Here is a 12,997-nt window from a genome sequence, read left to right as displayed (position 1 = left end):
GTATAAAGCCGATTTGTACTTGTATTAGTTTTTACACTTGATATTATTTTAGAAGAAAGATAGCTGCTTTCAATGAGCCTGTGCCAAGTTTTTATCTTGTTGCTGATAGGCATTTTTTGTAACCATTTCAAGCACGCTTTTACCCCGATAGTCAAGTATAACTCGTTTAGGCTGGTTTCTTTAGGAAGGAAGTTCAACTGACTGCTTTAATTTGACCTTTTCAAAGGCCGGTGTGTGCGCTGGCACTCTTTTGGATATTAAAGGCCGCTTACTTCCTTTTCTCGCCACAGATCTCACATTTGGTATGAGTCCATTTGGAAGGGGAGAGGGGATGGGACGCTATTTTCCACTTTTGAAGACAAATTTTTGAGGCTTCAAGGTTTTTATGCTCCTTGACATCCTGAAGAGGTCGATTTCCTTCCTTTTAGCAAAGCAAGTAGCTCGCAGGGTTTCAGTTTGGAGTTTGGCCTGTCTTGTGGGAGTTTCCCTTACCCTTTTTTGCAAGTTTATTTCTTTTTTTATTTATTTGTTTTGTGAAATTCCTCAGAGTTGGTCTTAGGGAATGAAAAGAAATAATGGTTTCATTAGAGAATTTTTCTGTCTTTTACTTTATGAGGGCTGGATGATGAAAAGAACTTTAATAAGATTACCTGCAATACCCTAAGAAAGTGAAAAAAACCAACCAAACAAACAAACAAATAAATCAACCAAAAACTTGAGCTTAGGAATTTGGTGCCAGATTCATGCTGCAGTAATACCCAGATTAAAATAGCTGTTTATTTGATTTTCTTTTCTTGTTTACTTTTTAAACACTGTCTTTCCAACAGCTAATAAAGTACTTCTCTAATTTCTCTCTCATTGATCCGAATGTGAAAATCACACTAATTCTGCTTTTAAAAATCTGTGTGCGTACATGAGTATTCTTCCAGCTTGCTGGAACGTAATTATTAATGATTTTGGATTAATATTCCTTCAGATGACCGGTTGTTCAAATTTAAAGCGCTTTGTGTCTGGAGGGCTAACTCAAAATGCAGCAAACGCCAAAGTAACTTGAGTTGCAGCCACCACCCATTTTCTTTTTCATGATGTATTTAAATTTTGTTCAAAAATCAGGGCAAGCTGTGCAAAAGATTTCAGAACATGGCAGGAAGATGCTAGTGATGTGGCTCAGCATAATTTGTAATATTTTCCGTGATCCTTAAGCTTTATTTAAAACTATACAAATAAAAAATTCAGACATAAAAAGTTATTTAAATTAAAATTTTGCAGAAGGGAAGTGCAGTGGCCTGGTTATCCTGTAGTTTTGTTGAAAGGGTATAAGACAGTAATCTTTTCTTTTATTTTTTGTTTCAGGTCCAAACTTAGTCTTTTTCAGTCAAGAATAAGCTTGCAGAAGGCAAGTGTAAAGGTGAGTATAAAAAAAAGACCTTAACGTTTCTTATAATCGTGCTTCACAGCTGATTTCATGAGGCATATGACCAGAGTTGTCTGGAATCTGGAGATTTTGGGAGATACATTGTTCGAAGAAGTGATGAGATAAGAGGAGACTTTCAGCAGTCAGAGTGCAGAATTACATATGATCAAATTTACAAGGAAATTTTATCTAGTGGGAGTTATAAGTGTTCTTTGAAGGCCACATGTGAAATTACAACTGCATGAGAGCAAAATATGTTAGAAATCTCTTTACCATTAATAAAATTGTAATCTATTAATCCCTAAAGTTTTGACTTTATTGATACGTAGATATGCATGTTAATTTACTATTAATAGATGTTTGATCATTTAACTTCCCATTAGTATCCATCTTTTAACTTCCATTTCTTATCACAGTTAAAAGCACGACGATCCGAGTGTAACTCCAAGGCCATCCATGCAAGGAATGATTATCTTCTCACTTTAGCAGCTGCTAATGCACACCAAGATCGCTATTATCAAACAGACTTAGTAAACATTATGAAGGTAAGGAAACTAATTTACGTATGGGACTTGGGAAGTGTGAAAATCTGGAATGCCAAACGAGCAAAGTATAAAATCTCGGGTGGTTTTGCGACAGCAGTGTCGGCTTTTCCAATATGCTGCAATAAATGAGAATTCGATAGACAGATCCTGCGATAGTGTGCAGGATCTGTGGTACTAATTATTAAGCCCCAAAGAAAAGCAATCAATTTTATTTTTAATTCACTTTTTTCTGAAAAACTTTGATAAAGGAGTCAAGTTTGTAAAACTAAGACCTGCATTTGCCTATTGGAGCTGACCTTAACTAGCTGGAGATATTTTAGTTCTTTAGTGGCATATCCCATAATCCTTTATTTTTTGTGTCCAGTTATCTGATTGGAACATTTCTTTATGGGATGATTAATGAAAATATAATCATTAAATGTCTTGGTTTCAAACCATGAATTTTAGGGACCAGCAAATCAGGCGTGCTGTACTCACGCGTGGCAGCTTGCCCAGCCGAGCCAAGAGTAGGTACTTGAACTCATAGGAAATGACATACTTAAAAAGTTCAAATATGATTGCTCACAGTTTCTTTTTTTTAATACCGTCCTAGAATTACTTAAATGTACACTATTCCTGTAACTTAGATAGTTACAGATAAATTGTAAAAATCTATAAAATGAGCTATTTAAATTTAGTTCATGCTGTCTACGTAGGTGCATTTTACGTATTGACGTTTTCAAAGTTTATTTAAATTTGCTATCTACAGACTGTTTCCAGGTGATGCAGTCAGGCATGGCAACTTAGAAATTTGTAATTTGCATTTAAAATCGCTTTATTGAAGAACTATTGCTCTATGATAACAAATCACTGTATTATCATCATGCTTTTGCATACTGGGGAGAAAAAAAATATTGATCTGAAAAGCAGGTAACCGAAGCAGAAAATGAGAGTGCCAAATGAGGCCTCCGAGGGAGTCATATGTAATTCCATTATATCTTGACTAAGTTAACCACTCCTCCAGCAATATGTGTGTGCCTCTGAGTAAATCACAGCCTGTGTTATAAATTCATTGCGGTGTGTCCTATCTGCCTTCCTGGAAGGCCAAATCAGATCGGGGTATCTCAGAGGCAGAGCTGATAGTCCTCGAGGCAGCAGCCCTGTCTTTGCTCTGTGTGTCTGTTGTGCTTTCCTCTTAGTAAAACATGAATATTTGTGCTGACTAAATGTTTGGTACATGTAAATATTAATAAATATTTCCTTATAATAGTAGAGATAAAATTATTAATTGATGCTTACACAAGATAATTCCATACTTACGTGCATGGTTGGCTGTCAGCAGTTATTGCTCTTACTTGGAAGTAATGCCAGAAGTGAATTTAACATATTCACAATAAAACAAACAAAACAATCATTTGAAAGAATGAAAAAATGAGTAGATAGCCCAGGTAAGATTATGGCTGGCTCTGGTGCGGTACGGCTGCTGATTGTAATGTAAACCCTGCAAAGGGATTCTCGTTCCCGCTATGTCTGGCTACATTCTGTGCGTGGTACAAACTCAGCACGTAGTGAGCTAGGCGGGATCTTCCATCGCTTTGAGTTTCCGTAAACATTTATGTCTTTAGGATGGTGCGGGCTTTATGTACTGTGACGGTAGGAACCTGTGGGTACCCCAGGAATACTTTTTTTTTTATAAGTTACAATAAAACATCAAACTAAAAAATGTTGAATGGTTTTTTTAAAGACTGAAAAATACAGTCATGGAAACCAAAGTCATACTGGTGCCGTTCCCCTGCACATGTGCCGTCGTCTATAGATGTTCTACGTGTGTGTGGTCCAGTTGCTAAAGCCGCTCCTGATCTATGGTGGTTTCTTTACCCAGCTACTTGGCTCCCTCTTATCCAGTCCTTTCTTTTGTAGAACTTGTTTTGAAGCTTTTTTCAAAGTGAACCGTTTTTTGATATGGAAATCTCTCTGTGCAACCTGTTCTTCTATATAAATAAGTGTGGTTTACAGAAAACCTAAGTTGCAAGTACTTTCGTGGAGCCAAATTACTTTGGAAGGAAGGGACAACACTCAGGGTTCTTTTTCTGCATCTCTCCGATATTTATGGTAGTTGAATCTCCTCGTCTGGTAAACAACTGTATCCTTAATGAAGAACTGTAAATTTGGGGGTTTTGCACTGTTGTTTGTGAGCAAAAAATACGTGTGAGCTCACCCACGTGTCCTTGCAGCCGGGTCATTCTTTGGATCAAGGGAGAGGATAAATCAATGCTGAGGTCTCAAATTGAAATGACTCCTGAATACATTTTAGAAGGGGGGGGGGGGGGAAATCATCAGGAAAATCAAGTGTGATGTATCACTGGGCTCCAGCTGCATTCATGCAAGAGCTCTAATGTAGATTCAAACGTGAAACTGCTTAAATATAAACAACTGTGTAATCTGGTGCTAAAACCAGCCTGAGTGCCAACCGAAAGCACCGAGTGTGTCCCAGCCTTTGAAAAGGGCTCCAGGAGGGGCCCTGTGAATTACCAGTGAAGAAATCCGACTTCCCTACCAGGCAGGCTGATAAAACCAGTGCAGTGATGAACGGAGTCAGTTCACACGCGGATAGAAACGATACGATGGGAACAATCAACGTGATTTTTTTGAAGAGGGAAAACGTCCTGCAAAAAGAGATCTTGAAGGAGTCGGTACGCCTGGAGATAAGGGTGATTCATCTGCTTTAATGTCTTGAATTCGCTGGGAGCTCTCAACAAACTTCCCACTCAGTCTCTGCTTACGTAAAAGACCGACGTTGTTACAGGTAGGGTGGTGAGGGTTTTCTCATAGATTAATAACTGATGAAGAGATACAGCATATGTGGGATTTAAGTAAATACTTGGGGTTTATAAGGGAAGGAGATTTGCTGGCAGGGTCCTGGTTGCTCCCTTACCTGTCTCCTTCTGAAATGCATGTGGGAACCGTGCTGATCAATGCACTGAGAAAACGATTCTTTTCTTTAGCATAATGATTTAACAGAAACAAAATGGAGAAGGAACTGAAGAGAGAGGTGATGATTTGAAGGTGAAGAAGCATTCAGTACAAGCAAATGTAAAGCTTGTGACCAAGAAGTGTAGTAAGATCTTGACAATTTTGGTTGTCCAGGCAAGAAAATTCCACATGAAATTCACGTTAAAAAGAGAAAAGCAGTCAGCTGGGGAGAAAATTGCTGCCTACAGAATGAAGAACTCTGAATCATAGAATCATAGAATGGTTTAGGTTGGAAGGGACCTTAAAGACAATCACGTTCCACCCTCCTGCCCCGGGCAGGGACACCTCCCCCCAGCCCAGGTTGCTCAGAGCCCCATCCAACCTGGCCTTGAGCACCTCCAGGGATGGGGCAGCCACAGCTTCTCTGGGCACCCTGTGCCAGGGGCTCACCACCCCCACAGGGAAAAATTTCTTCCTAATACCTCATCTAAATCTCCCCTCTTCCAGTTTGAAGCCATTCCCCCTCGTCCTGTCACTACATGCCCTTGTGAAAAGTCCCTCCCCAGCTCTCCAGCTAGCCATTACGATTTATGAAAGAGATACTAGAACTGGAAAATGGAGTGAACGATAAAGAAATGGAGACTTGGTCTATTGAATGTTTCTAATCCTTCCTCTAGGTGACATCACTAGGGAAGGAGGTATTTGGAAAGGGTGTTAAAGCCCTTCCTAGGCAGTACAGTTCCTGTTTTAAAAGGTTGGGTGGCTGTGTGACCCGATATATGTTACGTGCTATAGTACAGTTATAGTGTCTGGACCAATTTTTGTGTTGAGATTAACATTCTAAAAGTGTGTCTTTTTATCTTAATATTAGTAAGTCCTTGGGTATTCCTGTTGTGGTTGCCACCTTGCTATCTCTAAGTATTTCTGCATTGAGCTGACAGGCCGCCTTCTGTTTGAACTCTTCACGGCTGTCCATGCTTGTATATCACAGTTTTCTCCTGAAACTGGTCAGATTTTATCTGTCTTGCAGCACTTTTGGAGTTACTGCCTTCTTGCGGATACTCAGCTTCTTTTCTCGGTTCTTTCTTGACTGAGACTCTCAAAGACAGAAAGAAGCATTCCTGAAAAATTCACTTCTCATACCAGCTGTCCCATTTGAAAGCAAACGGGAAGACTGACTTCCGTAAGGACCAAGTTTGGATTGTTGAGTGGACTCAGCAGCATCTCGAAAATCATAGAATGGTTTAGGTTGGAAGGGACCTTGGAGAGGATTGAGATCGTAGGGCTTACTCAGTTATTTAGTGTCTACTAAGTTCTTCAAAGAACTGAGTTCTGCAAATCAGTGTTTTTCTCCACTTTGTGGACCAGGTGAAGTTCCTGTAACCCGCACCATCCGTGCAGTGGGATACGGCTCTAGGACCGCTTTCATTAGTGCGTTTGATATCAGGTGTATTACCTCACCTTTTCATCGGGACAGCTATTTTTGTATGTGGCAGAGATGTGCATTTTAAATTCTTTTCAGGCTGATTTTCAGAGTTCTTCAGTAGCCTGAAGATAAATCCTTTATCTAAATAATACTTCAGAATGTTACTTGTTTAATATAGTAACCTTCAGACTTTAAAAACAAACTACCCCACCTGCCCTGCCTTCAAAATCTCCCTCCTCCTCAGCTGAAGTATCAGTTTTACAATAGACCCATTAGAAATCATGTGGAAAGTGGAAAAAAGAGTAATTTTATTCTGTTTTTAAAAACAGATCTTATATATCCTTTGTCTAGAACAGTTGTTTTTAATGGCGTTTAGGTATAGAATGGCGGCTGCTTGGTACTGCTCCTTTGGGGTCCGTCAGTACGGATTTCACTAAAGACTTGAAGCTTTCTGCGTTTTTCTAGTTATGTGACCCAAAGATGCTAAAAACTTTAGAAATGGAAAAAGCCGATACTTGGCTGCATTACTGTGTAAGAAAGCAAAACTTGTGCTTGTTTACAGATGTTCCAGACCCTATTTCTGCTTACTGCTATTATAAACAATTGCTTCGTAGGTTTTAGTTTTAATCAGGTTATTGTTTCCAGAATGAGAATTGTACCGCGTGGTGAGAGAGCCGTTGGCCTCTGGCTCGTTTGAAGCTGGACTTGGCTTGGCTGGACACAGCCGGTCTCTGGCCGTGAAACGCTGCCTGCTCCTGGCTCCACGGTTGAGTTGTAGCGTAGCGGACTCTGAAACCATCACTTTGGACCATCTGCATGTGCAGACAGCACTCGCTTGCCTAGAGAACTCGCATTTTTATTCTTAACTTTGATGTCAACTTGTATACATTGATAAATAGTGGATTGAAAGAAATGAGGTAGTTTGGCTGTCTGTTGCTGTTTTCTTCCTGTGGGAAATTACTTCTGATTTTAATTTGCTAAAACCTAGGTCTTACTTAGGGACTTTTGATCCAAAGGTGGCAATTTGTGTGACTTCCCTCAAAGGCTTTTGTGCGCATTTAACCAAGTTGTAATTTTGTAATTATGCCTTCAGTTTTCTAGTACTCAGCTGTCAAGAACTCTTTTGTTACACGTGTCCCTTGACTCCTACGTAGTGAAGAGGGCAAAACACTGACGTTTATTATAGGATGTGTATATCAAAGGTTGGTCATTGCATCCTGTGCAAGTTAAACTGAACGCAGATGGGTAAGCTTAATTCATACCTTGGCTTGCTGACAGCCTGGACAACAGCAGGCTCATCAGTGGTTTATAAGCAATAAAATCCAATAAAAGCTTGTACTGTTGTTAAGAGAAAGGAGGGCTGGTGATATTTTTGCAGTGGCAGGGTTGGTTTATGCTGCTAACAAGGTATCTGCGGAACTATCGTCGGGAAAAGGTAATGTGCGTTGAGCTGGAGACACCTTGGGTTACTCTGTGTTCGGAAGCAGCTGGCGTTGGTGTTGTTCATTGTGTCTGACTCAGATATGCTGCTGCTGTACTGTCCTGTGACAAGTGAATCACAAATATACATCGGAGCCTTACTTTGTTTTCCATAATGGGCGTCAAATTGCCATTTTCATCAGCAGGATGCCTGGTAACATACGGCTGCTGATAATTTTCAGTAGTGTAGAGTATCTTACTTTATTTTGCAACATTTTTATGCAGGGAAGAAAAAATCTTAGAATCATAGAATGGTTAGAGTTGGAAGGGACCTTGAAGACCATCTCATTCCAACTCCCCTGCCCTGGGCAGGGACACCTCCCCCCAGCCCAGGTTGCTCCAAGCCCCATCCAACCTGGCCTTCAACACCTCCAGGGATGGGGCAGCCACAGCTTCTCTAGGCAACGTGTTCCGGTGCCTCAACACCCTCACAGTGAAAAACTTCTTGCTCATATCTAATGAAAATCTCCCCTCTTCCAGTTTGAAGCCATTCCCCCTCGCCTTATCAATGATAGGATTCACTCTGCTGTGTATGTAACTGTGAAAGCCATCAAAAATAAAACAGGGACGCTCGGAAAGGAAGTATGAAATGCTTCCAGCATTTTTAAAAGAATCAAGAATTGTTTCTACAGTGCCATCCTACTTTACCAGTTAAACCAGTAAATAAGAAGCACAACCATTCTAGATCTCCTTTAGAAAAGATTTTGATCTTATTGCCTTTTTCCCTATCTGTCCTTTATTTACAGAATTCACGTCTGGATATAACAAAGTTATGCCACAGACCTGAGTTCTGCATTTCAATCTCTGTAGTGAAATAAAAATAATTAAAAAAAAAAAAAAAGCATAGACTAGAGCATGGTAGTGTTTTATTCTTTGCCAGTTTCCTGACAAGCCGCTTAGGAGCAGTTGCCATCACCTGACTGCGAAGGTTCAGTCTGCAAAGCCTTTTAAGTGTGAGCCGTCTGCCTGGTGCTCAGGCTTCTGCAGAAGTTTAAACTGAGGTCAGAAGGAAGTAAGTTCAGGGCTGTTTTGATACCTGTCTCTTTAGAAACTTTATTATTAGTGCATTTCTTTTTTTTTTTTTTACTGCTCTGCTCTTAACTCCTCTGGAAGTTACTCTCATGAACCACCTCAGAACACGACTTTATAAAGCAACTCATAATAAGGAAATGTTGATCTGAAAGAAAGGGAAGCATCATGAACGTTTTAAATAATTCTTGCATTATTTTTGGTAGAAAGAGAGAACTAAAACTTAAATTGATTTCAAAGCATACAGTTTTTTTTTTCTATAAGACAACATGAGCATCAGCTCACCAGTTTATTCCATTACAGCCCATGGCGGGGGGGCTCACGCCTGTGCACGCAAGTCGTGGGGCTCAGGACTGTCTCATTCAAGCTTCGCACGTACCAAGGGCTTTGTCACAATTTAAAATGTTATAGTAAAGCATTTTGTTTTGTTTCTCTGCTGTGTTTTCAAAATCTGTTGCTCTCAGGGGTTTCCCTTTTAATGCTTGTTTTTCAAAGTCGAAATCTTTAAAGAAAATCTGCCTTAAGATTTCAGAAGTATTTTGTAGAGCTAGGTCATCATGGTTGATGCCAAATGTGCAGTCATCTTTGTAGCTAAACACTCTTTAACAGTCCTGAATGTTATTGTAGGGTATAATAAAAAATACCCAACCAAAACAAAAAAAAAAAAAACAAACACCACCACCACCTCCACCCCCCCCAAAGAAACCCCACCAAACAACTGGCAATTGAGTGTGACCTTAATGTTGGGGAACAGATACAGATATCGATGCTTTTTTTTTTTTTATAACAACAACAAATTTTCAATAAGGTAGCAAACAGTAGCAGCAGGTATTTCTAAATAAAGCTCTCTGTTGTTTTTTTCATCTATTTTGCATTGTACCTAGTGCAGTCTTTGGAGTTTGCGGACTGCGGTGGAGGAGCAGTGTCAAAAGCTAGTGCACTTCGCTATTTTTTCGTCTTTGTGGTTTCAGTAAGGTTTTTTTATACTGTTGAAAGTATCAGTCATCTTTTCTGTGTCTTCTGTACTTTCCAGTTTGCTTGACATAAGGAAGTGCAGTTGTATAATTTGGCTCTTCTTCTTGATCAGAGTTCTTCTGGTGGTACGGCAGGTTTAAATAGAACTTTGTGTTATGTAATTTCTCTGGAACAGATCTTTACTGATGCACGGGCGATGATACCGAACCGGTCAAGGCAGGTGATTCTTCCCCTCTACTCTGTTCTGGTGAGACATCACCTGGAATACTGTGTCCAGCTCTGGAGCCCCCAACATAGGAGAGACATGGAGCTGGGTGGAGCGGGGCCAGAGGAGGCCCCGGAGCTTCTGGGAGGGCTGGAGCCCCTCTGCTGGGAGGACAGGCTGGGAGAGGTGGGGGGGTTCAGCCTGGAGAAGAGACGGCTCCGGGAAGAACTTAGAGCCCCTTCCAGTCCCTAAAGAGGGCCTACAGGAGAGCTGGGGAGGGACTTTTTACAAGGGCACGTAGTGACAGGACGAGGGGGAATGGCTTCAAACTGGAAGAAGGGAGATTTAGATGAGGTATTAGGAAGAAATTTTTCCCTGTGGGGGTGGTGAGCCCCTGGTGCAGGTTGCCCCGAGAAGCTGTGGCTGCCCCATCCCTGGAGGTGTTCAAGGCCAGTTTGGACGGGGCTGGGAGCAACCTGGTGTGGTGGGAGGTGTCCCTGCCCACGGCAGGGGGGTTGGGACTTGATTGTCTTTAAGGTCCCTTCCAACCTAAACCATTCTATGATTCTATATTACAGCATTTCTTTTTTAATTCGAGAGATCAGATTTTAAAATTACAGGTAATATTTACTATTTTCACATTCTTGCCTCCTTTTAAGCACTGTCTTAAAGGGTTCTGAGGGAGGAAGAGCTCTGTCTGGCTTCTGAGGGATGAGCTGGCAGTCACAAGGTTTGCCGTGAGTAGTGGTTGAACCATGGCAAGGAGCAGCACGAGTTGAGTGTCCTGGAGCCCACGGTGAAGAAGGAGACACTGAGAAAAGTGGGTTTGCTCAGCCTAAGAAATGAAAGGGAGATATTAACAGTCTTAATGACCATTTGTCATTAGTGGGAAGCTAATGGAGAAGACTGAGCCAGGCTTGCTTTTTTGAAGGTGATGGCATGGTGGGGGGCAGACAACATGAAACTCAGGGAATTCTGATTAAATATAGGGACAAAGTTTTGCCGTGAAGGTGGTCAAACAGAAAGAGGGGCTCAGGGAGGGGAAGGAATGTCATACCTTAGAGACACTCAAAGCTTGACTGGACACAGCCTTGAGCAACCTGGCCCTGCTTTGAGCGGAGGTTGGACCGATATCTCCCCTTCAACCTAAATTATTCTATGATTCTGTGAAATAACATGTTCTGGTAAGATGATCCTACTTGGGATCTTCCCTGCTGGGAAACGTCCAGTTTCTGGGGTTTTTTTCTGCCAACAGTGCTAGAATATTCATGTTTTGATGAACCCTGTTTTTTCTTTATTAGCGTTGTTGGGAGATTTTGTGAAGCTGAGTTGACATCTGTGTTTTCAGTATAGTCATCCACCACTTCTACTGAGCACTTTTAATCATTTAAAACAAATGTAAATACAGACTCCAAACATTACTTCCACAAATGAGACTCAGCTGAAGCTGAATGTATAAAAATGACCCGAGATTTGAGGACTTGATGGTTTTCAGTTAATAATTTGATTTATGCCCAGAAATTAATGGGATGTGTATGGCAAACGGTTCTTTCCTCTGGTGACTCTTATTTGGCTTGAAAAATAAGTTGACGTGTTAGCTGAAGGTCTTAAATCGTCTCAGGAATGTTATCCTAGCAGTGGCTGGCCAGTGTGTGTCCCGTCTAAATAAAAGGTTAACATTTGCATGAGTACATATTTCTGTAGACTCCAGAACAAGCAGAACCAATCTTATCACTCTAAGAAATCATTTTACGTACACATTATTGTTTTAGGCTTTTTAGAATGATTTAGAAGCACCTGGGGAGTTACTTTTCTAAAACGGAGATTCTGTCTTAAATGAAAAAATAGCATTAAGATAACATAATTTCGAAGTCACTAGAGGTTTCCATTTTCTTCTATAAATCACTTTTATTAATTCAGCGATAGCTATTCTTTTAAGATCCTGCAATACTCCCCTTGAAAATGTAGAGGGAATTTACGTAAGTGAAAGAACTATTGTTTCACTTCCCGTTCTTGTCAGCTGCAAGCCACAAATAGTTTGTAATTACAATTAAGGCAGCCGTGGATGGCATTATCTACAGTATCAGATGGGCACAGTGACTTTCCTTTACAGACGGCCGATGAGTGTGCGTTGCTCTCTCGTGTTCGTTCCTATGAATGGAGGATGAGTGAAGGGAGGCCGTTGCCCAACACATGATACCCACGTTCCCAAAGATGCTCATTGTGGCCTTTGTGATAGCTGATGCCGCGCCGTTTTCCCTTCCAAGGATATCAGTCTGTGTGCATACATGCACATAAAACCTTGGGGAAATTAATGCCTTTAATAAGGCCCTGTTTGTAGTGTGATTACGCATCCACGTAAATTGTTGAATAATTAATACAAAATTGTGCTCCTTTGTTTAGGCTTTTTCTTAAATGTTCATATATCACACTTCCCAGTTGATGCTTTGGAGCATCTCTGTTCCTTCAGAGTCTATTGAATATGTGCTCACTACAGTTTTGAGCACTTATATTCCGTCTGACCGTGAGTAAACATGTACAGGGAAGTGAAAAGAGGCTTCCTACAGGAAAGGTGACCACTTCTGCTGGTAATTTTGGCAAAATCACAAGCAAGGGAAGTTTAGATGGCCTTAAAAGTAAGCGGTAGTGTCACTGCTAGCTGTGGTAGCGTCTCATATTTTCAATTTCAAATCCACTGCTCGCACCCTGAAAGATCACGTTACTCTCCACACGGCCTTTCCGGGCTAACTCAGGACAAAAGAGCGGGTCTGAATCACAACCCTTTCTGTTGTACAGATGAAAAACTGAGCGATGGTCACATTTGCCTGATGACAGTCAGCTCTGTCTCACCTCGTGTTTTAACCACAAATCAATTCCTCGTTTCAGCATTTGGTTCAAAGAGGCTGTTTATTGCCAAGGGACAAAGTATTTATTCCTCCATGGGTTGGGGAGGGTATCATGTAAAGATAGAG

At 40.9% G+C, this 12,997-nt stretch overlaps 1 protein-coding gene across 1 annotated transcript in view; it reads left to right on the top strand.

Annotated features, from left to right (window-relative positions):
- The window catches only part of FCHSD2 (FCH and double SH3 domains 2), a gene marked incomplete at both ends in the record, with an annotated part of 178,717 nt that overhangs the window by 97,093 nt on the left and 68,627 nt on the right, over positions 1-12,997 (top strand). The window contains 2 exons of the mRNA XM_082497631.1: positions 1,354-1,408; positions 1,831-1,959. Coding sequence (XP_082353757.1) covers positions 1,354-1,408; positions 1,831-1,959 — 184 coding nt within the window. The remainder of the gene's footprint in view (positions 1-1,353; positions 1,409-1,830; positions 1,960-12,997) is intronic.

The sequence above is a fragment of the Vanellus vanellus genome, assembly GCF_965231255.1.
Source record: "Vanellus vanellus genome assembly, chromosome: 1".
Taxonomy (NCBI): domain Eukaryota; kingdom Metazoa; phylum Chordata; class Aves; order Charadriiformes; family Charadriidae; genus Vanellus; species Vanellus vanellus.
The sequence above is the reverse complement of the archived record's forward strand: the minus strand, read 5'-3'. Positions and strand labels throughout refer to the sequence as shown.